Source organism: Ylistrum balloti, unplaced genomic scaffold (assembly GCF_031769215.1).
Source record: "Ylistrum balloti isolate Yb309-2 unplaced genomic scaffold, AGI_CSIRO_Ybal_v1 Utg370448, whole genome shotgun sequence".
Taxonomy (NCBI): domain Eukaryota; kingdom Metazoa; phylum Mollusca; class Bivalvia; order Pectinida; family Pectinidae; genus Ylistrum; species Ylistrum balloti.
Genome location: NW_026782298.1, coordinates 975,049 through 1,002,142, shown reverse-complemented (window position 1 = coordinate 1,002,142; position 27,094 = coordinate 975,049). Strand labels below are relative to the sequence as shown.

The 27,094-nt window shown below is 36.8% G+C and overlaps 1 protein-coding gene across 3 annotated transcripts; it reads right to left on the bottom strand.

The window, feature by feature from the left end:
- Positions 1–667: 667 nt before the first annotated feature.
- LOC132554877 (TBC1 domain family member 16-like) lies at positions 668–26,728 on the bottom strand. 3 transcript variants are annotated; one of them, XR_009554405.1, is made up of 13 exons: positions 26,144–26,728; positions 25,215–25,462; positions 21,608–21,683; positions 16,382–16,476; positions 15,669–15,916; positions 14,541–14,644; positions 13,519–13,651; positions 12,891–12,972; positions 12,420–12,510; positions 10,817–10,965; positions 8,972–9,128; positions 1,182–4,910; positions 668–1,110 (listed from the first exon to the last, which is right to left on the bottom strand). XR_009554405.1 is itself a non-coding variant. In XM_060219203.1 (12 exons), the coding sequence occupies exons 1-12, from the start codon at positions 26,161–26,163 to the stop codon at positions 4,793–4,795; spliced, it is 1,521 nt and encodes a 506-aa protein (XP_060075186.1). In that variant the 5' UTR covers positions 26,164–26,728; the 3' UTR covers positions 668–4,792. The 3 variants fall into 3 exon arrangements, 2 of the variants coding, with proteins under 2 accessions (XP_060075186.1, XP_060075188.1); XM_060219203.1 differs by having other exon boundaries at positions 668–4,910; XM_060219205.1 differs by having other exon boundaries at positions 668–4,910; positions 8,972–9,113.
- Between the last annotated feature and the right edge of the window lie 366 nt (positions 26,729–27,094).

Below are 27,094 nucleotides of genomic sequence, written 5' to 3'. Positions count from 1 at the left end.
GAATCACTCTCAAACCTACACCTATACACAGCAACAGGTTTGAGATTTGTTGCCATTTCACAATCGCGACGGAATCACTCTCAAACCTACACCTATACACAGCAACAGGTTTGAGATTTGTTGCCATTTCACAATCACGACAGAATCACTCTCAAACCTACACCTATACACAGCAACAGGTTTGAGATTTGTTGCCATTTCACAATCGCGACGGAATCACTCTCAAACCTACACCTATACACAGCAACAGGTTTGAGATTTGTTGCCATTTCACAATCGCGACGGAATCACTCTCAAACCTACACCTATACACAGCAACAGGTTTGAGATTTGTTGCCATTTCACAATCGCGACGGAATCACTCTCAAACCTACACCTATACACAGCAACAGGTTTGAGATTTGTTGCCATTTCACAATCGCGACGGAATCACTCTCAAACCTACACCTATACACAGCAACAGGTTTGAGATTTGTTGCCATTTCACAATCGCAAACCTACACCTATACACAGCAACTGAATTTGTTGCCATTTCACAATCAATCACCTCAAACCTACACCTATACACAGCAACAGGTTTGAGATTTGTTGCCATTTCACAATCGTGACGGAATCACTCTCAAACCTACACCTATACACAGCAACAGGTTTGAGATTTGTTGCCATTTCACAATCGTGACGGAATCACTCTCAAACCTACACCTATACACAGCAACAGGTTTGAGATTTGTTGCCATTTCACAATCGTGACGGAATCACTCACCTGAACCTATACACAGCAACAGGTTTGAGATTTGTTGCCATTTCACAATCGTGACGGAATCACTCTCAAACCTAAACCTATACACAGCAACAGGTTTGAGATTTGTTGCCATTTCACAATCGCGACGGAATCACTCACCTGAACCTGTACACAGCAACAGGTTTGAGATTTGTTGCCATTTCACAATCACGACAGAATGACTCTCGAACCTAAACCTATACACAGCAACAGGTTTGAGATTAGTTGCCATTTCACAATTATGACAGAATCACTCTCAAACCTACACCTATACACAGCAACAGGTTTGAGATTTGTTGCCATTTCACAATCGCGACGGAATCACTCACCTGAACCTGTACACAGCAACAGGTTTGAGATTAGTTGCCATTTCACAATCATGACAGAATGACTCTCGAACCTAAACCTATACACAGCAACAGGTTTGAGATTTGTTGCCATTTCACAATCGCGACGGAATCACTCACCTGAACCTGTACACAGCAACAGGTTTGAGATTTGTTGCCATTTCACAATCGCGACGGAATCACTCACCTAAACCTATACACAGCAACAGGTTTGAGATTAGTTGCCATTTCACAATCACGACGGAATCACTCTCAAACCAGAAGCTATACACAGCAACAGGTTTGAGATTTGTTGCCATTTCACAATCACGACAGAATGACTCTCGAACCTAAACCTATACACAGCAACAGGTTTGAGATTAGTTGCCATTTCACAATCACGACGGAATCACTCTCAAACCTGAAGCTATACACAGCAACAGGTTTGAGATTGGTTGCCACCTTATACAAAATACATGTATAAGTCTGCTAATGTTCCTGTAGCTAGTAATACTACTGCTCCAATGCTCTGATATATCACAGTGTGTTTACAGTATCTAACACTGCAGTGATTGTTCAGGAATTATCAGCTGTTAGTAAGTATGTATACTGAACACAAAAAGTTCAGGATTATCAATGTATGTGATTTTAAGATAAGCTTGACACTCTTTCACCTCTGTTTAACATCCCATGTATGTACATTAACTTTTCACTAACAATTTGCACATACAAGCAACAGTTAACCTGCGGCAAAACATCATAGGGTTAAAATCCAACTGTCAATGGTGGTTTTATTGAAAGTCTGTATGGACGTCAAATCAGTCTATAAACTTTGTGTTTCTTCTGAGTGTCCTGTCATTTTACATCCTGTTTAATTTTAATATTTGTGAGCAGTCAGGATGCTACAGGCAGGACAATCACAAATGAACTGTGACTGTACACTTCAATGTGTCAAAGAATGTCATTTCTTAAATATGGCATCAATGGTATGATGGCTATTGCATTACTAAACAAGACTGTTACGGTCGGGGCTCTGTAATGATTTGGGCAAGGATCAACTTTGGTGGCGGACTGACTCATACATGATTTAAGATGGTAGCCTCACTGGTTTACAATACTGGATTGAAATTCTTCATCCAAATGTTAAATAATTTGCGGATGTTGTCGGCCCCGAGTTTGCAATGAGTGACGACAATGCTCAACCACATAGAGCTAGACTTGTGAATAAACACCTCCAAGCTATTAAGTGTATGCACTGGTCTAGTTGTTCACCAGACCGTAACACAATCGTGCATGCATGGAACATGTTACACCAACACATTACCGATCATCCCCAATTTCCTGTCAACTGACGGGAACTTGTTGGTGCTTTTCATCGAGAAAGACCACAAATTCGACGTGATGCTTGATTCACATCATTCCATGCCCAAACCATTACGGAGCCCCCACTGTAACAGTCTTGTTTTGTGATGCAATAGTCAGCACACCATTGATGCCATATTTAAGAAATGACATTCTTTGACACAGTTCACTGGGGTTAGTGAGAGCACATTCACTATTAATAGTATTGCGAAACCCACTGAAGCAATTTAAATTTTCAGTGCCATTGGGACTTTAACACTGTTTCAAAGGCGTATGATTTTTTTATGTAATCATAAATGACACAAATGAAATCGAAAATCAGGTCAAAATAATTTCATCATTGTTTGACTTCCCTTTTGTATTTCAAATTCCAAAAGTTTTTCCCTTTAGAAATAAATCAAAAGTGCTCTTTTTGTGCCAGTATATAGAATGACCAGGATTGTTATAAGTGACAGTGTTGTTTGTTCCTACTTAAACAGCAATAAAATCACATCGTCCTAGTCAGCCATGTTTGTTTGAATCTCTGACATTACATGGTGTCAGAAGTACACTTCATAAGAACAAAATTTTACAAAGTATAAAACAGTGCAATACATCTTCAGAGCATACGTATAGTAAAAACACACTAAACAGGTTGTTAAAATGAAGAAACCATAGTTAAAACAACCTCCTCATCAACTTTTGAAACAATTATAATTTGTACACATAATTTCAACCCTGAGAAATTGTCTACATCTCCATGATGTTTACAACACGCAGTGCACTTATATCTATATCATATCTTACCTTGACAATTATGAAAACAAAAATAACAAACATTACCACAATAATATTTACATAATTTATCGTCACTCAGGACATATCTTTATAACACAGTGTCACTCAGGACATATCTTTATAACACAGTGTCACTCAGGACATATCTTTATAACACAGTGTCACTCAGGACATATCTTTATAACACAGTGTCACACAGGAGATCATCTCTTTATAACTCAGCGTAACACAGATTATCTCTTTATAACTCAGTGTCACTCAGGAGATTATCTCTTTATAACTCAGTGTCACACAGGAGATCATCTCTTTATAACTCAGTGTAACACAGATTATCTCTTTATAACTCAGTGTCACTCAGGAGATTATCTCTTTATAGTGCAGTGTCCCTCAGGAGATTATCTCTTTATAACACAGTGTCACACAGGAGATCATCTCTTTATAACTCTGTGTCACTCAGGAGATTATCTCTTTATAACTCAGTGTCACACAGGAGATTATCTCTTTATAACTCAGTGTCACTCAGGAGATTATCTCTTTATAACTCAGTGTCACACAGGAGATCATCTCTTTATAACTCAGTGTAACACAGATTATCTCTTTATAACTCATTGTAACACAGATTATCTCTTTATAACTCAGTGTCACTCAGGAGATTATCTCTTTATAACTCAGTGTCACTCAGGAGATTATCTCTTTATAACACAGTGTCACACAGGAGATCATCTCTTTACAACTCAGTGTCACACAGGAGATTATCTCTTTACAACTCAGTGTCACACAGGAGATTATCTCTTTATAACTCAGTGTCACTCAGGAGATTATCTCTTTATAACTCAGTGTCACTCAGGAGATCATCTCTTTATAACACAGTGTCACACAGGAGATCATCTCTTTACAACTCAGTGTCACACAGGAGATTATCTCTTTACAACTTAGTGTCACACAGGAGATTATCTCTTTATAACTCAGTGTCACTCAGGAGATTATCTCTTTATAACACAGTGTCACACAGGAGATTATCTCTTTAGAACTCAGTGTCACTCAGGAGATTATCTCTTTATAACTCAAAGTCACACAGACTATCTTTTTTATAATCTGCATCAATAAGAAGATGATATCAAATCTTCAGGCCTCTGCGGAGATAACTTCGGGCCTCTGCGGAGATAACTTCGGGCCTCTGCGGAGATAACTTCGGGCCTCTGCGGAGATAACTTCGGGCCTCTGCGGAGATAACTTCGGGCCTCTGCGGAGATAACTTCAGGCCTCTGCGGAGATAACTTCAGGCCTCTGCGGAGATAACTTCAGGCCTCTGCGGAGATAACTTCAGGCCTCTGCGGAGATAACTTCTGGCCTCTGCGGAGATAACTTCAGGCCTCTGCGGAGATAACTTCTATCTATATTACTGTGGCTAATTTTTCCTGCAAACCTTGTCCAAACTTGTTGCTTTGTGGCTGTGTGACCTCTGGTGGTTGTTATGGAGACGAATTCATCTAATTACATAAAAGTTTCATATTGTTTTTGTTGTTACCGACATTAATTTTTTCTTTCACCTCTTCGATTTTGGTGGCTCAATCATCAGAAAGCTTTCTTCCACTGTCTTTTTACAGTACTTATAGAAGAGTTTCGCTGCTTTAGTAAGCGTTTCCTCCAAATTGATTTTCAAACTGGAAAGCAATGATAAAAAGTGTGAGTAGACAGTTTTACCTAGATATAACATAGATCTGGATCTTTATGTTTTAAAATGTATATATTGAGGAATTCATGGTGTATCACAAAGTCATACACATGACAAACTAAATTGAGCACTTAGGTGGTGCCATCCTTAAAATCAGCTCTATCACTCCTGTCCTAGTCAGGGAGTACCATTATATTTTACTCTATCACTCCTAGTCAGGGAGTACCATTATATTTTACTCTATCACTCCTAGTCAGGGAGTACCATTATATTTTACTCTATCACTCCTAGTCAGGGAGTACCATTATATTTTACTCTATCACTCCTGTCCTAGTCAGGGAGTACCATTATATTTTACTCTATCACTCCTAGTCAGGGAGTACCATTATATTTTACTCTATCACTCCTGTCCTAGTCAGGGAGTACCATTATATTTTACTCTATCACTCCTGTCCTAGTCAGGGAGTACCATTATATTTTACTCTATCACTCCTGTCCTAGTCAGGGAGTACCATTATATTTTACTCTATCACTCCTAGTCAGGGAGTACCATTATATTTTACTCTATCACTCCTGTCCTAGTCAGGGAGTACCATTATATTTTACTCTATCACTCCTAGTCAGGGAGTACCATTATATTTTACTCTATCACTCCTAGTCTACCATTATATTTTACTCTATCACTCCTAGTCAGGGAGTACCATTATATTTTACTCTATCACTCCTAGTCAGGGAGTACCATTATATTTTACTCTATCACTCCTAGTCAGGGAGTACCATTATATTTTACTCTATCACTCCTAGTCAGGGAGTACCATTATATTTTACTCTATCACTCCTGTCCATTATATTTTACTCTATCACTCCTGTCCTAGTCAGGGAGTACCATTATATTTTACTCTATCACTCCTGTCCTAGTCAGGGAGTACCATTATATTTTACTCTATCACTCCTGTCCTAGTCAGGGAGTACCATTATATTTTACTCTATCACTCCTAGTCAGGGAGTACCATTATATTTTACTCTATCACTCCTAGTCAGGGAGTACCATTATATTTTACTCTATCACTCCTAGTCATATTTTACTCTATCACTCCTAGTCAGGGATTACCATTATATTTTACTCTATCACTCCTAGTCAGGGAGTACCATTATATTTTACTCTATCACTCCTGTCCTAGTCAGGGAGTACCATTATATTTTACTCCATCACTCCTGTCCTAGTCAGGGGGTACCATTATATTTTACTCTATCACTCCTGTCCTAGTCAGGGAGTACCATTATATTTTACTCTATCACTCCTGTCCTAGTCAGGGAGTACCATTATATTTTACTCTATCATCACTCCTAGTCAGGGAGTACCATTATATTTTACTCTATCACTCCTAGTCAGGTAGTACCATTATATTTTACTCTATCACTCCTCTCTATCACTCCTAGTCAGGGAGTACCATTATATTTTACTCTATCACTCCTGTCCTAGTCAGGGAGTACCATTATATTTTACTCTATCACTCCTGTCCTAGTCAGGGAGTACCATTATATTTTACTCTATCACTCCTAGTCAGGGAGTACCATTATATTTTACTCTATCACTCCTAGTCAGGGAGTACCATTATATTTTACTCTATCACTCCTAGTCAGGGAGTACCATTATATTTTACTCTATCACTCCTAGTCAGGGAGTACCATTATATTTTACTCTATCACTCCTAGTCAGGGAGTACCATTATATTTTACTCTATCACTCCTGTCCTAGTCAGGGAGTACCATTATATTTTACTCTATCACTCCTGTCCTAGTCAGGGAGTACCATTATATTTTACTCTATCACTCCTGTCCTAGTCAGGGAGTACCATTATATTTTACTCTATCACTCCTAGTCAGGGAGTACCATTATATTTTACTCTATCACTCCTGTCCTAGTCAGGGAGTACCATTATATTTTACTCTATCACTCCTAGTCAGGGAGTACCATTATATTTTACTCTATCACTCCTGTCCTAGTCAGGGAGTACCATTATATTTTACTCTATCACTCCTGTCCTAGTCAGGGAGTACCATTATATTTTACTCTATCACTCCTAGTCAGGGAGTACCAGTCCTAGGGGAGTACCATTATATTTTACTCTATCACTCCTGTCCTAGTCAGGGAGTACCATTATATTTTACTCTATCACTCCTGTCCTAGTCAGGGAGTACCATTATATTTTACTCTATCACTCCTGTCCTAGTCAGGGAGTACCATTATATTTTACTCTATCACTCCTGTCCTAGTCAGGGAGTACCATTATATTTTACTCTATCACTCCTGTCCTAGTCAGGGAGTACCATTATATTTTACTCTATCACTCCTAGTCAGGGAGTACCATTATATTTTACTCTATCACTCCTGTCCTAGTCAGGGAGTACCATTATATTTTACTCTATCACTCCTGTCCTTGTCAGGGAGTACCATTATATTTTACTCTATCACTCCTGTCAGGGAGTACCATTATATTTTACTCTATCACTCCTGTCCTAGTCAGGGAGTACCATTATATTTTACTCTATCACTCCTGTCCTAGTCAGGGAGTACCATTATATTTTACTCTATCACTCCTGTCCTAGTCAGGGAGTACCATTATATTTTACTCTATCACTCCTAGTCAGGGAGTACCATTATATTTTACTCTATCACTCCTAGTCAGGGAGTACCATTATATTTTACTCTATCACTCCTAGTCCATTATATTTTACTCTATCACTCCTGTCCTAGTCAGGGAGTACCATTATATTTTACTCTATCACTCCTGTCCTAGTCAGGGAGTACCATTATATTTTACTCTATCACTCCTGTCCTAGTCAGGGAGTACCATTATATTTTACTCTATCACTCCTGTCCTAGTCAGGGAGTACCATTATATTTTACTCTATCACTCCTGTCCTAGTCAGGGAGTACCATTATATTTTACTCTATCACAGGGAGTACCATTATCCTAGTCAGGGAGTACCATTATATTTTACTCTATCACTCCTGTCCTAGTCAGGGAGTACCATTATATTTTACTCTATCACTCCTAGTCAGGGAGTACCATTATATTTTACTCTATCACTCCTGTCCTAGTCAGGGAGTACCATTATATTTTACTCTATCACTCCTAGTCAGGGAGTACCATTATATTTTACTCTATCACTCCTGTCCTAGTCAGGGAGTACCATTATATTTTACTCTATCACTCCTGTCCTAGTCAGGGAGTACCATTATATTTTACTCTATCACTCCTGTCCTAGTCAGGGAGTACCATTATATTTTACTCTATCACTCCTAGTCAGGGAGTACCATTATATTTTACTCTATCACTCCTGTCCTAGTCAGGGAGTACCATTATATTTTACTCTATCACTCCTAGTCAGGGAGTACCATTATATTTTACTCTATCACTCCTGTCCTAGTCAGGGAGTACCATTATATTTTACTCTATCACTCCTAGTCAGGGAGTACCATTATATTTTACTCTATCACTCCTATTCAGGGAGTACCATTATATTTTACTCTATCACTCCTGTCCTAGTCAGGGAGTACCATTATATTTTACTCTATCACTCCTGTCCTAGTCAGGGAGTACCATTATATTTTACTCTATCACTCCTGTCCTAGTCAGGGAGTACCATTATATTTTACTCTATCACTCCTAGTCAGGGAGTACCATTATATTTTACTCTATCACTCCTTGTCTGGGAGGACCATTATATTTTACTCTATCACTCCTGTCCTAGTCAGGGAGTACCATTATATTTTACTCTATCACTCCTGTCCTAGTCAGGGAGTACCATTATATTTTACTCTATCACTCCTAGTCAGGGAGTACCATTATATTTTACTCTATCACTCCTAGTCAGGGAGTACCATTATATTTTACTCTATCACTCCTAGTCAGGGAGTACCATTATATTTTACTCTATCACTCCTGTCCTAGTCAGGGAGTACCATTATATTATGTATTATGGGAGAGGAAACCTCCCTTATACTTTAAGGTTGATGATGAGAGACAGTGAGGTTACTTTCACCTGTTAATTGTAGAGAACACCATAGCAGAGTCGACACAGTTCAGGAGGTCTTTTCTACAGTCCATCAGTAAGGCAAGACACATAAACAGCTCAAATGTGTAGTCGAAGCTGACTGACAGGTGCTCTGACCGTGTCCCTCCTCCTGGAAATATGTACGCTAAAACAATTGTAGGACATCATCAGGAAGCATAACATTCTGTACCAGGAATTATACACAAACTTAGCTACCATTCAATACCTGTGGTTACACCCAAACTAATGTACTGTTCTGTACCAGTAACACAAACTAATGTACTGTTCTGTACCAGTAACACAAACTAATGTACTGTTCTGTACCAGTAACACAAACTAATGTACTGTTCTGTACCAGTAACACAAACTAATGTACTGTTCTGTACCAGTAATTATACACAAACTAATGTACTGTTCTGTACCAGTAACACAAACTAATGTACTGTTCTGTACCAGTAACACAAACTAATGTACTGTTCTGTACCAGTAACACAAACTAATGTACTGTTCTGTACCAGTAATTATACACAAACTAATGTACTGTTCTGTACCAGTAACACAAACTAATGTACTGTTCTGTACCAGTAACACAAACTAATGTACTGTTCTGTACCAGTAATTATACACAAACTAATGTACTGTTCTGTACCAGTAATTATACACAAACTAATGTACTGTTCTGTACCAGTAACACAAACTAATGTACTTTTCTGTACCAGTAACACAAACTAATGTACTGTTCTGTACCAGTAACACAAACTAATGTACTGTTCTGTACCAGTAACACAAACTAATGTACTGTTCTGTACCAGTAACACAAACTAATGTACTTTTCTGTACCACACAAACTAATGTACTGTTCTGTACCAGTAACACAAACTAATGTACTGTTCTGTACCAGTAACACAAACTAATGTACTGTTCTGTACCAGTAACACAAACTAATGTACTGTTCTGTACCAGTAACACAAACTAATGTACTGTTCTGTACCAGTAACACAAACTAATGTACTGTTCTGTACCAGTAATTATACACAAACTAATGTACTGTTCTGTACCAGTAACACAAACTAATGTACTGTTCTGTACCAGTAACACAAACTAATGTACTGTTCTGTACCAGTAACACAAACTAATGTACTGTTCTGTACCAGTAATTATACACAAACTAATGTACTGTTCTGTACCAGTAACACAAACTAATGTACTGTTCTGTACCAGTAATTATACACAAACTAATGTACTGTTCTGTACCAGTAATTATACACAAACTAATGTACTGTTCTGTACCAGTAACACAAACTAATGTACTGTTCTGTACCAGTAACACAAACTAATGTACTGTTCTGTACCAGTAATTATACACAAACTAATGTACTGTTCTGCACCAGTAATTATACACAAACTAATGTACTGTTCTGTACCAGTAACACAAACTAATGTACTGTTCTGTACCAGTAATTATACACAAACTAATGTACTGTTCTGTACCAGTAACACAAACTAATTTACTGTTCTGTACCAGTAATTATACACAAACTAATGTACTGTTCTGTACCAGTAACACATACTAATGTACTGTTCTGTACCAGTAACACAAACTAATGTACTGTTCTGTACCAGTAACACAAACTAATGTACTGTTCTGTACCAGTAACACAAACTAATTTACTGTTCTGTACCAGTAATTATACATGGATGGAGATGAACAAGGAACTACAGACCACAGATGAAGGGTAAACTGAATGGCCTGCCACCTGATAATGAAGACATAAAGACATATTTCTCTACAAATAGTACTTAACAATCAAGTCACTGTGTTATCTAACTTACCAAAATTTTCAAACTCTTTCATGACTTCCTTACGACGTGCATTTTCTGCTTCCATGGAGGAGAGTTCTAAATGATGACTGCTAAGGATTTCAAAACATCGCAAGGAATCGGAGAAGCTGAACTCCCTCTTAAACCCCAGTAAAAGCCATCTGTAAAATACAAGAGTACAGGTATCAGACAGGTGTGTCACAAGTCATCCGTGACATGAGGTCAGACACAGAGATTGTGTCTTTACCTGTGACAGAACATTAGGTCAGATACAGAGATTGTGTCTTTACCTGTGACAGAACATGAGGTCAGATACAGAAATTGTGTCTTTACCTGTGACAGTACATGAGGTCAGATACAGAGATTGTGTCTTTACCTGTGACAGAGCATTAGGTCAGATACAGAGATTGTGTCTTTACCTGTGACAGAACATGAGGTTAGCTACAGAGACTGTGTCTTTACCAGTGACAGAACATGAGGTTAGCTACAGAGATTGTGTCTTTACCAGTGACAGAACATGAGGTCAGATACAGAGATTGTGTCTTTACCTGTGACAGAGCATTAGGTCAGATACAGAGATTGTGTCTTTACCTGTGACAGAGCATTAGGTCAGATACAGAGATTGTGTCTTTACCTGTGACAGAACATGAGGTTAGCTACAGAGACTGTGTCTTTACCAGTGACAGAACATGAGGTCAGATACAGAGATTGTCTTTACCTGTGACAGAGCATTAGGTCAGATACAGAGATTGTGTCTTTACCTGTGATAGAGCATGAGGTTAGCTACAGAGACTGTGTCTTTACCAGTGACAGAACATGAGGTCAGATACAGAGATTGTCTTTACCTGTGACAGAGCATTAGGTCAGATACAGAGATTGTGTCTTTACCTGTGATAGAGCATGAAGTCAGATTCAGAGATTGTCTCTTTACCTGTGACAGAACATGAGGTTAGCTATAGAGACTGTGTCTTTACCAGTGATAGAACATGAGGTTAGCTACAGAAATTGTGTCTTTACCAGTGACAGAACATGAGGTTAGCTACAGAGATTGTGTCTTTACCAGTGACAGAACATGAGGTCAGATACAGAGATTGTCTTTACCTGTGACAGAGCATTAGGTCAGATACAGAGATTGTGTCTTTACCTGTGATAGAGCATGAAGTCAGATTCAGAGATTGTCTCTTTACCTGTGACAGAACATGAGGTTAGCTATAGAGACTGTGTCTTTACCAGTGATAGAACATGAGGTTAGCTACAGAAATTGTGTCTTTACCAGTGACAGAACATGAGGTTAGCTACAGAGATTGTGTCTTTACCAGTGACAGAACATGAGGTCAGATACAGAGATTGTCTTTACCTGTGACAGAGCATTAGGTCAGATACAGAGATTGTGTCTTTACCTGTGATAGAGCATGAAGTCAGATTCAGAGATTGTCTCTTTACCTGTGACAGAACATGAGGTTAGCTATAGAGACTGTGTCTTTACCAGTGATAGAACATGAGGTTAGCTACAGAAATTGTGTCTTTACCAGTGACAGAACATGAGGTTAGCTACAGAGATTGTGTCTTTACCAGTGACAGAACATGAGGTCAGATACAGAGATTGTGTCTTTACCTGTGACAGAACATGAGGTCGCCTAGTTCATGTGTGTTTAGGTGATCTAATAACTCTTGGTCCATTTCTCGTAGAAGCATCACCACCAAATCTACAACACATCATGTATTCGGATGAAGCCAGTGGCTAATATTTTACTACAACAATGAATCAGCATTGTACATTGATTTGAACGCAAATGTGAGTAAAAAATTATTTCATGACTAAATAAAATTCTAGGGCTGACAACATGGACTGAAATATATATCGTTCTCAAATCTCACCACATGTTGATTATTTATGCTTTGTCCGTGTCTGTAGAATATTTAGAGTCTAGAAGACATCGGTAAATATCTCAAAGTTCTGTCCTTGACGCTATAGAGAGATACCCTCCATCCTTAGTCAATAACAAATGAGGCCAATAGAGTCTGTAATATATAGGGGCACTCCACAAAATAAGGATTTATCAATATGGCAAGGGAGATAACTCACTTATCTTTTTCATCATGCCATCTTCTGTAAATTCCTCTTGTATGTGATCCAGGTAGTTACGGAAGCACCAGTAGGCCTCAACCTGTAAGTGACAAAATTGCTATAGGTTGCAAAGACTCATGATAAAAGGCTCAGAACTGTAGGACATCAGATACAAAGTACAGTCCTATAGGGCTCTACACACAAGGTACAGTCCTGTAGGGCTCTACACACAAGATACAGTCCTGCAGGGCTTTAGACACAAGGTATAGTCCTATAGGGCTCTACACACAAGGTACAGTCCTGTAGGGCTCTACACACAAGGTACAGTCCTATAGGGCTCTACACACAAGGTACAGTCCTGTAGGGCTCTACACACAAGGTACAGTCCTATAGGGCTCTACACACAAGGTACAGTCCTATAGGGCTCTACACACAAGGTACAGTCCTATAGGGCTCTACACACAAGTTACAGTCCTATAGGGCTCTACACACAAGATCTATTTTGGGTTAGTGAACTTATCTTACAATTATAATTGTTTATATAATTTAGCCTTTTTGAATACTGATATATGTAGGTTATAACTTGTTAAAATTGTTCATAACACATCTGTTTTACTGTAATAGTATAGCACAGAATTTCTCCTACCTCTGAATCAAACACCACGAGGAATCGTGCCAGAATATCATTCATTCCTTGAGCATATCCAATGACAGGGTGAAAAGCCGAGAAAGTCACAAGTATGTCACGCAGCACTGTTAAGTGAGGATTCTGCGCTCCACTGTTAAAAAAAAAATCTACATACAGACCTGATTTTCTTTTTATAAATTCTGATGGACTAATACTGTTTACTTAAGGTAATTTTTATGTCAGTATTGCTTTTTCTACAATTCAATAATGCAGCAGATTAAGATTAATATCATGTTCCGAATCCATTTTGAGGTAAATGTGATAATATGTGTAATGTGATAATATGTGTAATGTGATAATAAACAGAATATTATTGGTTTACACAATTTGTCGGACACTTAAGCCCTGAAGTTGGCTTCATAATGTGTTAAACTGACATGTTTTATACAAAAATTGTTTGAGACAGAAATTGATAATTCAATTTGATTTATCTATTTATTTATTCATAAGGTAAATGTTCTGGTTGAAAGTAGATGTTTGAATGTCAGTCATTTTAGATTTAACAAGAAAGTTACGTGTATGTAGTATAGACATGTAAATAAGGTAATTGTAATAAAATCTTCTCTGGATTCTAACAAAGGAAAGTTCACGTTTATTTAGAAATTAAAAAAAAAACATGTAAAAATAAAATACTTCCTGTTTCACATATTCTGAAACTGTATCAAAAAATGAGAGTAACAAATTGGATTTTTACTTTAAGATAACTCATTGCATCCTAAACTTTCTGGAACTTATCATCATAACAAATTTTAGAAATTTTGGACATCAAACCTTCCTGAACTGCATCTAAAACAATACTGGGCCATCTTGGTTTCTGTGAAAATCTCTACAAAACTTCACCTTTCATAAAAAGGAGACAAATTCTCTTTTCACTATTTTTTTTGATACTTTGAGTTTTGTGATCAATAGAATTTGACCTTATCATACACACGTAAGTGTCATATATAAAATCAGTCAATGAAATAGGGTCGCCGAGATACCTGAAATACTCCTGATCCCTGTCTGTACGGGGAACATCTTTGTCTATCACTCGTATATGTGTCCATAGGTTTTTTACATCCACCTTTTGTCTGTTGACGAACACCTGTGTTAAACAAAAATAAACGCTTTAATACATTAAATTATTAACAAGTCTGACATCTCAATTTCTCACCTTATCAACAGGTAATCAATGTTAAACATTATATTCTGTAGTTTGCTGTAGAAAGTCTGAGATTTCAATGTCTCACCTTATCAACAGGTAATCAATGTTAAACATTATATTCTGTAGTCTGTTGTAGAAAGTCTGAGATTTCAATGTCTCACCTTATTGACAGGTAATCAATGTTAAACATTATATTCTGTAGTCTGCTGTAGAAAGTCTGAGATTTCAATGCCTCACCTTATTGACAGGTAATCTATGTTAAACATTATATTCTGTAGTTTGCTGTAGAAAGTCTGAGATTTCAATGCCTCACCTTATTGACAGGTAATCAGTGTTAAACATTTTATTCTGTAGTCTGTTGTAGAAAGTCTGACATCTCAATGTCTCACCTTATTGACAGGTAATCAGTGTTAAACATTTTATTCTGTAGTCTGTTGTAGAAAGTCTGACATCTCAATGTCTCAGATGAAAACCAACAAATGTTTTATTATTTCTACCCGTTTCCAAAGTAAAGTATTCGGTTGATAATTAGAGTTTGCGGTACCAGGTAGTTACAACCTGTGTTGTATTGGAGTCTTGTTCTCTATTATATGGAAGAACCAGACATATTTCTATATATAAACTGAATTTCATTTTGTGTTTAGATTTGGTCATTGTAGTACATCAACTTTTTGAAAAACTTATCTAATCACAACTGTTTGGAATCTCTAATAAAACTGACACCCTGCTGTTTCTCCGCTTCTCTGTTGTGTTGAGACAAAAACAAAAATGCTTATTCATTGCTAAACTAATACAACTGAATACCTATATTACTGGGAACTATTATTTCTATAAGGTAAAATCGTCTTCAATGGGTAAGGGGAAGTAACTCCAAATTATGTCAAAATATACTTTGCCCAGTAAAAATGCTATTATATATACAAATTAGTATGATGATGACTTGTAATACCACCACAGTTAATACCTGAGACTGTATTTTCACGAAGTCAATTTTCTGTCGCATTTCTGGTGTGGACACATCAATGTTTGCGAAGTTTTTTGACAGGATGCTGAAGTCAGGTTGGTCCACAGACATACGGGCGGCATTCTCATTCTTGAGATGAAGTTCCATTGGTGACATGATGCCACCTGGGGGAGTGGTGGGACTCTGTAGCTGGTTACTAGGGTCCTGTACCTGGTAGCGTCCTATCAGCCCCTGCTCCAGTGCTGTGGCTACAACCATTTAATTTTGTCTGTCAATTATTCTTAACATTTTTTTGTCTGTCGTTTACAACACCATAACAGTCAAACATCTCAATATATATATATAAAAAATTATGTGTTGTCTATTTACTACACAAAAGTAACATTACACATATACTGTATTTACATTCACCTTACAGCCACACAATGTATAACTATGATGTTTTTGTTTTCATCTAATTTCTTTTTAAAATTAAAGCACATCGTTCCATTATCTTACATCATTTTGCAGAAATTTGAGTTCTGTTTCAACTCAATCATTTCATTTCAATTATGATCAAACTGCAAATTCAAGAATCTATTTAAAGATTGAAGTTTTAAATTTTAGACAACACAGGATAATTCAAAATCTCAAATAAATACTGTAATCTTAGTTAAATAACTCATCAATATTTTAACCTGTTATAAACAACTGTAACAGTTAGCGACACTGACCTCCAGGCTTAGAGTCCAATACAAGCATGGTTTTCCATCGAGATTTTTGTTCGTGATATTTCATGATGTAATCCAACAGGAGTTCTTCCCTTTCCCTGAAATGGTTCACAAAAGAGCTATACCAAGAGATTATTTCCACTGTCAGATCACCAGTTACTTTAAACAGCTCTAGAGTAAATGAGTCGAGGAGTACGGGTCTCATTTATAATGATCGCTAACAAACTTTTAAACAGCTCTAGAGTAATTGAGTCGAGGAGTATTTTAAACAGCTCTAGAGTAATTGAGTCGAGGAGTGTGGGTCTTGTTTATAACGATCAACAACAAACTTTTAAACAGCTCTAGAGTAATTGAGTCGAGGAGTATGGGTCTCGTTTATAACGATCAACAACGAACTTTTACACAGCTCTAGAGTAATTGAGTCGAGGAGTATTTTAAACAGCTCTAGAGTAATTGAGTCGAGGAGTATGGGTCTCGTTTATAACTATCAACAACAAACTTTTACACAGCTCTAGAGTAATTGAGTCGAGGAGTATTTTAAACAGCTCTAGAGTAATTGAGTCGAGGAGTGTGGGTCTTGTTTATAACTACCAACAACAAACTTTTAAACAGCTCTAGAGGAAATGATTCGAGGAGTATGGGTCTCGTTTATAAATATATCAATAACAAACTTTAAAACAGCTCTAGAGTAATTGAGTCGAGGAGTATGGGTCTCGTTTATAACGATCAATAACGAACTTTTAAACAGCTCTAGAGTAAATGATTCGAGGAGTATGGGTCTCGTTTATAACGATCAACAACAAACTTTTAAACAGCTCTAGAGTAAATGAGTCGAGGAGTATGGGTCTCGTTTATAACGATCAACAACAAACTTTTAAACAGCTCTAGAGTAAATGAGTCGAGGAGTATGGGTCTCGTTTATAACGATCGCTAACAAACTTTTAAACAGCTCTAGAGTAATTGAGTCGAGGAGTGTGGGTCTCGTTTATAACGATCAACAACGAACTTTTAAACAGCTCTAGAGTAATTGAGTCGAGGAGTATGGGTCTCGTTTATAAATATCAATAACAAACTTTTAAACAGCTCTAGAGTAAATGAGTTGAGGAGTATGGGTCTCGTTTATAACGATCAACAACGAACTTTTAAACAGCTCTAGAGTAATTGAGTCGAGGAGTGTGGGTCTCGTTTATAACGATCAACAACGAACTTTTAAACAGCTCTAGAGTAATTGAGTCGAGGAGTGTGGGTCTCGTTTATAACGATCAACAACGAACTTTTAAACAGCTCTAGAGTAAATGAGTCGAGGAGTATGGGTCTCGTTTATAAATATATCAATAACAAACTTTTAAACAGCTCTAGAGTAATTGAGTCGAGGAGTGTGGGTCTCGTTTATAACGATCAACAACGAACTTTTAAACAGCTCTAGAGTAAATGAGTCGAGGAGTATGGGTCTCGTTTATAACGATCAACAATGAACTTTTAAACAGCTCTAGAGTAAATGAGTCGAGGAGTATGGGTCTCGTTTATGACTACCAACAACAAACTTTTAAACAGCTCTAGAGGAAATGATTCGAGGAGTATGGGTCTCATTTATAATGATCGCTAACAAACTTTTAAACAGCTCTAGAGTAATTGAGTCGAGGAGTATTTTAAACAGCTCTAGAGTAATTGAGTCGAGGAGTGTGGGTCTTGTTTATAACTACCAACAACAAACTTTTAAACAGCTCTAGAGGAAATGATTCGAGGAGTATGGGTCTCGTTTATAAATATATCAATAACAAACTTTAAAACAGCTCTAGAGTAATTGAGTCGAGGAGTGTGGGTCTCGTTTATAACGATCAACAACGAACTTTTAAACAGCTCTAGAGTAATTGAGTCGAGGAGTATGGGTCTCATTTATAAATATCAATAACAAACTTTTAAACAGCTCTAGAGTAAATGATTTGAGGAGTATGGGTCTCGTTTATGACTACCAACAACAAACTTTTAAACAGCTCCAGAGTAAATGAGTCGAGGAGTATGGGTCTCGTTTATAACGATCAACAACAAACTTTTAAACAGCTCCAGAGTAAATGAGTCGAGGAGTATGGGTCTCGTTTAAAAATATCAATCAAACTTTTAAACAAACTTTTAAACAGCTTTTAAACAGCTAGAGTAATTGAGTCGAGGAGTGTGGGTCTCGTTTATAACGATCAACAACAAACTTTTAAACAGCTCTAGAGTAAATGAGTCGAGGAGTATGGGTCTCGTTTATAATGATCGCTAACAAACTTTTAAACAGCTCTAGAGTAAATGATTCGAGGAGTATGGGTCTCGTTTATGACTACCAACAACGAACTTTTAAACAGCTCTAGAGTAAATGAGTCGAGGAGTATGGGTCTCGTTTATAAATATCAATAACAAACTTTTAAACAGCTCTAGAGTAAATGAGTCGAGGAGTATGGGTCTCGTTTATAACTATCAACAACAAACTTTTACACAGCTCTAGAGTAATTGAGTCGAGGAGTATTTTAAACAGCTCTAGAGTAATTGAGTCGAGGAGTGTGGGTCTTGTTTATAACTACCAACAACAAACTTTTAAACAGCTCTAGAGGAAATGATTCGAGGAGTATGGGTCTCGTTTATAAATATATCAATAACAAACTTTTAAAACAGCTCTAGAGTAATTGAGTCGAGGAGTATGGGTCTCGTTTATAACGATCAATAACGAACTTTTAAACAGCTCTAGAGTAAATGATTCGAGGAGTATGGGTCTCGTTTATAACGATCAACAACAAACTTTTAAACAGCTCTAGAGTAAATGAGTCGAGGAGTATGGGTCTCGTTTATAACGATCAACAACAAACTTTTAAACAGCTCTAGAGTAAATGAGTCGAGGAGTATGGGTCTCGTTTATAACGATCGCTAACAAACTTTTAAACAGCTCTAGAGTAATTGAGTCGAGGAGTGTGGGTCTCGTTTATAACGATCAACAACGAACTTTTAAACAGCTCTAGAGTAATTGAGTCGAGGAGTATGGGTCTCGTTTATAAATATCAATAACAAACTTTTAAACAGCTCTAGAGTAAATGAGTTGAGGAGTATGGGTCTCGTTTATAACGAAACGAACTTTTAAACAGCTCTAGAGTAATTGAGTCGAGGAGTGTGGGTCTCGTTTATAACGATCAACAACGAACTTTTAAACAGCTCTAGAGTAATTGAGTCGAGGAGTGTGGGTCTCGTTTATAACGATCAACAACGAACTTTTAAACAGCTCTAGAGTAAATGAGTCGAGGAGTATGGGTCTCGTTTATAAATATATCAATAACAAACTTTTAAACAGCTCTAGAGTAATTGAGTCGAGGAGTGTGGGTCTCGTTTATAACGATCAACAACGAACTTTTAAACAGCTCTAGAGTAAATGAGTCGAGGAGTATGGGTCTCGTTTATAACGATCAACAACAAACTTTTAAACAGCTCTAGAGTAAATGAGTCGAGGAGTATGGGTCTCGTTTATGACTACCAACAACAAACTTTTAAACAGCTCTAGAGGAAATGATTCGAGGAGTATGGGTCTCATTTATAATGATCGCTAACAAACTTTTAAACAGCTCTAGAGTAATTGAGTCGAGGAGTATTTTAAACAGCTCTAGAGTAATTGAGTCGAGGAGTGTGGGTCTTGTTTATAACTACCAACAACAAACTTTTAAACAGCTCTAGAGGAAATGATTCGAGGAGTATGGGTCTCGTTTATAAATATATCAATAACAAACTTTAAAACAGCTCTAGAGTAATTGAGTCGAGGAGTGTGGGTCTCGTTTATAACGATCAACAACGAACTTTTAAACAGCTCTAGAGTAATTGAGTCGAGGAGTATGGGTCTCATTTATAAATATCAATAACAAACTTTTAAACAGCTCTAGAGTAAATGATTTGAGGAGTATGGGTCTCGTTTATGACTACCAACAACAAACTTTTAAACAGCTCTAGAGTAAATGAGTTGAGGAGTATGGGTCTCGTTTATAACGATCAACAACAAACTTTTAAACAGCTCCAGAGTAAATGAGTCGAGGAGTATGGGTCTCGTTTATAACGATCAACAACAAACTTTTAAACAGCTCTAGAGTAAATGAGTCGAGGAGTATGGGTCTCGTTTATAATGATCGCTAACAAACTTTTAAACAGCTCTAGAGTAAATGATTCGAGGAGTATGGGTCTCGTTTATGACTACCAACAACGAACTTTTAAACAGCTCTAGAGTAAATGAGTCGAGGAGTATGGGTCTCGTTTATAAATATCAATAACAAACTTTTAAACAGCTCTAGAGTAAATGAGTCGAGGAGTATGGGTCTCGTTTATAACGATCAACAACAAACTTTTAAACAGCTCTAAAGTAAATGAGTCGAGGAGTATGGGTCTCGTTTATAACTATCAATAACAAACTAAGTCTCCTTCTCCACATGGTTTTTATGATATATCTATCACATCAACCACAAGATTTTGTCAGAATGTCCTGGTACCTTCCTTCCTGTCTAAACACACTCATGTCAGTGATTTTATGTAAAATCCAAATGGTTAAAGGTCCTACAGATTTCTGTATATACAGTAACACTAATGGTCAAAATGTGAGAGGATTTGTTTCAAACATATATCATCTCCTGCTTACTATATATTTATGTGATTATCAATTTCCTTTCATGCCAATACTGTTGAATTTACATCATACAGGTATATTTGAAGAAAAAACAAATAATTTTTCCAACTGGATACAATACAGATGTTGACGTCAACCAGCATAACCAATTGTACACAGCAGATATATAAAAGTGCTGAAAACACCTGTTAATCGTTACAATATGTATGTTTTTGACCTTTCCATCTGAAAACAAAAATGTCACAAGTCCTTCATCAGGTTCTGATGGTGGGTTTTAAAACAGCTGTGTGATGACTAATTTTTCATTAAAACTTATTTTAGCTTTGCCCCGGTGTCACCTGTTGATGTATTAATCAGTCCTAATACATGATTAGTAGTAGTAACCTGGGGTGTCGGTGAAGTCAAACATACTTATCTTAAGTAGAGTACTAGAATTTGTCAAGTGAGAAAGATTGGACAGATGCTGACAAACCAAGTAACATACCAATTGACATTACAAAAACCTGAGATTTCTAAATAAAATTCTCGTCTAGAAATGGTTAACTCAAAAATTTCCTTCTAATAACATTTCCTTCACTGAAAGTGTGATACTTTACCTGGCAGTAGAAGTACAGGGGTATAGTCCAAATAGGAACTGCCAAACCTCCCTTCTGATGGAAACGTCGACACCACCTTAAACACAAAATTCTGTTATAAAACCTGTCGTCTGATGGAAACGTCGACACCACCTTAAACACAAAATTCTGTTATAAAACCTGTCGTCTGATGGAAACGTCGACACCACCTTAAACACAAAATTCTGTTATAAAACCTGTCGTCTGATGGAAATGTCGACACCATCTTAAACACAAAATTTTTGTTATAAAACCTGTCGTCTGATGGAAACATTAACTCCACCTTAAACACAAAATTCTGTTATAAAACCTGTCGTCTGATGAATTTGTGAACCCCACATAAAACACTGTAGTAATTTTTTTGTAACCCCACCACCCAACTTCCATTGGATGGCTGGTTAACTCCATCTATACTGTGAAAGGAAAACACATTCCTGCTGATCAGTGCCTGGAATCAATAGTCAATTCATGGCCTTACCAACTCAGCTAAACTCTTACATAACAGAAGCATGCTCCTTCAGTGATAGAAGCTACAGTTGACAGTAAATATGTTGTAACCAGCCAAATTTCCTTTAAGGTAAAAAGGGAAAAAACATATTCCAACAGTCAAACTAGGGTTTCTGGTATATCAATTCATGGCCCTACCAACTCATCCCATATGCTTCAAATTTCCTTTAAGAGTGCCGTGGACACAATATACTCTCCACCACAAAATATCAAGATCAAGATTGGTGCTTTTAATTATCGCTTTTAACATGTCGGTATACAAAAACGAAGTCTGTGAGACCAGTAAGCTTAGCTGGAAGAGACAGGGACCTGCAATCATATATGGCATAAATCTTACAAAAATCAAATAATCAAAAAATTGCCCCATCATGCACATCTACCTATTGAAGTAGTGACATTGAGCAAGTTTCATGAAAATCTGATGATTAGTTTAGGAGGAGTTGCGTTCACAATAAAAGGACGTACGGACAGACAGACGGAGAAGATGACTCCAATATACAACCGCCTCCAGCGGCATATAAAAATAAATGAAAGAATTAAAAGTTGCAAAATTTACCAGCTGCCAGGATTTCACTCAAAAATAAAAATATTTTTATCCTTGTACATTTTTCTATAATCTCAGACTTTTTTGAATGTTTTTTTCCGATCTTTATGAATTTGGGAAAGCTGAATTTTGTCAAAATTCTAAAATGGCTCCAAATGTTATATACTCAATGCTTTCATATGTAAGAAATGTGTCTACAAGAGGAACCAGTGCTACCCCAGCAGTGTTTTTACCTTCCTTTACCAAAAACAACAGAACTCGGGAATGATAGCCCCAAGAATGGCATGTTCCTGTGTATAATGCGCACCCCCTTTTTGACACGACAGTTTTAGCTTGAAAAAGTGCACACTATACGCGAAAATTTACGGTATTCTTAAACACTCCAGCTACAGTTGTTCTATATTATCGAATGATCTCAGTGATGTTATGAAACAGTCTCGCAGTAAATGTTTTCTAAAACAACTAGTAGCAAATGGGATACAATTTTATATGTGTGTATATGTATTTAAGCATCACTTAACTTGGCTTTGTTCTCCAACTATAATATCATACCATTAAGACAAAAATGCATTATTGTTACAAGTTAACCAGTGATAAGTATTCACAAAGGTTTTTTTTGTGTTCAATATGTTGCTGTGTCTATCATTTGTGTTAATTAAAGATTTGGAATAAAAAAAAAATATATATATATATATATGTGTTAGCTGTGTTTTGGCCCATATATGTATTTGCAAAATATAAACACATTTTTACATTTAAAAGAACAGATGAATGTTTAAAAATGATAAATAATATATTCTGATAATACTGATCTTGATCAAACTCAAGTCATCCTCAATGATTAAAAAGTGTTAAATGTAAATGAAATGTTTACAGAGCGGTTTTTAAAGGGAAGTAACTCCAGACAGCTTAGATTACAATTCAAGTAGATTATATTTCAGCTAGTAAACCTTGTACAATGTCTCTGTGATGTAAGATCATCTAATTTAGTCAAGACCTTTTCAGAACAGCTGTTCAACATAAAAATTGGTATTTTTATATAGATAACATGTTAACTAGTAAAAGGTGCTTTGATTTAACTATATATTGGGGTCCTGTAACATATGATACAGTGTCACAGGGTTTTCCATAATTTCGTTAGAAGTAGACTGTGTAGTGAAAGTAGGAAGCTGGCCTGCCATGTACGTGTAGTTGTGTATTCAAAACATTCCATAGAAAACATGTAGGAAACAATATTTGGTACATGATATATGTATTCATCAGTTTTATTCAAAAACAAGAATTCCATTGAAGAGGCAAGGTCTCTGGTGTAGCAGTAGACATTCTTTGTATTTATGCTATTTACATAATTTAGCCATTTGTTTGAGAGGTGATGAGTAAACTTGCAAATAAGATGTAATGAGAATAAGAAAGAAAACATATATGAATATAAAAAGAGGCCTAAAGGCCTGAACAGTCACCTGAGTGAACTCACAAACGAAAAAAATTTAAATGTGTAAATGTGTAGAAGAGAGAAGAGAAATCAAGAAATCTTTTCGGCACTGGGACGGAAGAGTTTTACTGTAAGACCCTTCCATGCATGAGGAGTATTTGATTCCACTATATTTGGATATTGAGGAGAGTTTATGACTTGAAATTTCAGTCAATTTGATCCCCTTTTGGCCACGCCCATCAGCCCCTGGGGGGCATGGGTCAATATGTGTCTCAAGCTGTCAACCTATACTTACTATTCTAACTAATTTGACAAAAGGGTATAGAAATAGGTCACCATGAGACTTTGTCTTGAGTGTCACAAAAATGTCCCAGCTGAGCTTTGGACCCTTGTAACTGGTCACCTGGCCCAGGCTATTTCACAGTCTGTCATTTCTATCTGCATTATGTCGCCTTTATTTTATACATCCGATGGAAATAACTTATAAATGTTATACATGTACAACACATTTGTATGTTCTATGAACTGAAAATACCCCTGGTTAATGAATATTTGCTGTCAATTCAATTTTCTACATTGACAATGCCATCTTGGTACCAAGAATCAGGCCATGATGTCACCTGATTTCAGAACTAAAACGTTATTTTCCCAAAATTGTTTTTTTGTATTAAAAAGAAATTATTTTGAAGGCAAAAAAAAATATCAATGTATTTTTCAAATGAATTTATTCAAATAAAGTGGGAGAACAAAAAAGAGTAGTTAACAACTGGCATATTGGAGAGATTATCTTTAGAGCATGATCGTTTAAAAGCTTTACAATACTGACTCTTTCAAACTCTTTAATAACAGACAACCACTATGGTGATAGAAAGAACCAGAAAACAGATGAATTGGTCATTAAATCAAATATATTTCAGCATGTAAATTTTGTACTATGTCCTTATATGGTCATCTAATTTAGTCATCGTATATCTAGGTCAGTTGTTATTTAGGTGCTATGGTCATTAACATAGAAAATCTCATGATTAGGATTATCATTTAAATGCTTTTTCAATTATAATAATACTTATTATTATTACAACATAAGAGAGCTAGAACAATCTTACCCATAAACACAGCTTTACGTAAAGAGTGTTCGTCCACAATACGCCCATCTTCATCAAACATTTGCTGGAACATCTCGCGTGTCACAGGAGTGCCTCGTGACGACTCTCCATCGCTTAGCCAGCCATACTCCGAGTTATGGGACAGCTGTTCTGACCCTGAAACTTTTCTTTCTTGCTGTGTTGGATCATAGCCCACATAATCCTCTGGATAATTGATGAATTCAAACGATTCATCAACACTCTCTGGCCTACAACAGGTAAAGATTCGTCAACACTCTCTGGCCTACAACAGGTAAAGATTCGTCAACACTCTCTGCCCTACAACAGGTAAAGATTCGTCAACACTCTCTGGTCTACAACAGGTAAAGATTTGTCAACACTCTCTGGTCTACAACAGGTAAAGATTTGTCAACACTCTCTGGTCTACAACAGGTAAAGATTTGTCAACACTCTCTGGCCTACAACAGGTAAAGATTTGTCAACACTCTCTGGCCTACAACAGGTAAAGATTTGTCAACACTCTCTGGCCTACAACAGGTAAAGATTCGTCAACACTCTCTGGCCTACAACAGGTAAAGATTCGTCAACACTCTCTGGCCTACAACAGGTAAAGATTTGTCAACACTCTCTGTCCTACAACAGGTAAAGATTCGTCAACACACTCTGACCTATATTCTGACCTACAACAGATAAAGACTCCATCAACACATTCTCACCTACAACAGGTAAAGATTGCATCATTTTACATCAATATTGTGTCAGTTTATTTTGACCTACAACAGGTAAAGACAGCATCTATATACATCAATATTGTGTCAGTTTATTTTGGCCTACTATAGGTAAAGACAGTATCTATATACATCAATATTGTGTCAGCTTATTTTGGCCTACAACAGGTAAAGCTTCACTTTGTAATTCACCAGTCTTACCTTTCATTATTGTCTGCCATATCAGTTTCAGAAAGTTCTCACAACAACTGGTGCTGGAAACGAATCAGCCACCGATGTTTTCATATGATTATGTCTCCGTCACATTCAACATTGTCCGTATCCTTTAATGAGATTAAGCATTTTCAATCATATGACACTGTGTCATATTTCTTATTTGTTATTTGGTACACTACACCGAATATATACAGACCTATGTACAAATAGCACATTCAATAGTCATACTATATGATAAAAAATCACCACTCGTTCTTTATGAAAAAAAAGGGGGGGGGGTTAAAGACCTAACATTGTCTTCTGTAAGAACATCGCCTTACAAAAATGGCATATAGTACTCTTTTTGGCCAGTATGTAGTCATCAGATACACTATCACTTATCAGACATTGCCCTCATCTTGATCCCAGAAGTGCGAACAATAAAGTTTATATGAATTCTAAGTCAATGTTACGCTTCAGGCTCTGTGTATTAAGTTGTCCTTGCCTAAATTGACGAATATTCTAACAAAAGACTGTGATACGTCGTTATCCATCGTCAATGTCTCACAGACATAACACAGCATCAGCAGTTGGATGCAATATTTTAGAGGCCAGCTCCATCCGGAAGTGATCTAATACGTAGCCACCGATCGATGCTTATTTGCGTATTATAGGCTATGCCAAGTAGGGGAATGAACGACTTGGGGTATGTGTGTGCGATGAATAATACTACTTTCTCGTTGGAAGTTCATAATATATATATGTATATTATTTAATGTACTATCTTCTAAAATTATTGCTTAACATATTGCAAAACGAAAGAGAAAGACATGTTTAACCACTGTTTACATGTTCTGTTTACATGGGAAATAAATATTACGGCATATTTAAAACGAAATACAAATTTATCCGTCATACTATAGAACCAGCAAGGAAAAATAGTCAATAATTCTGGAT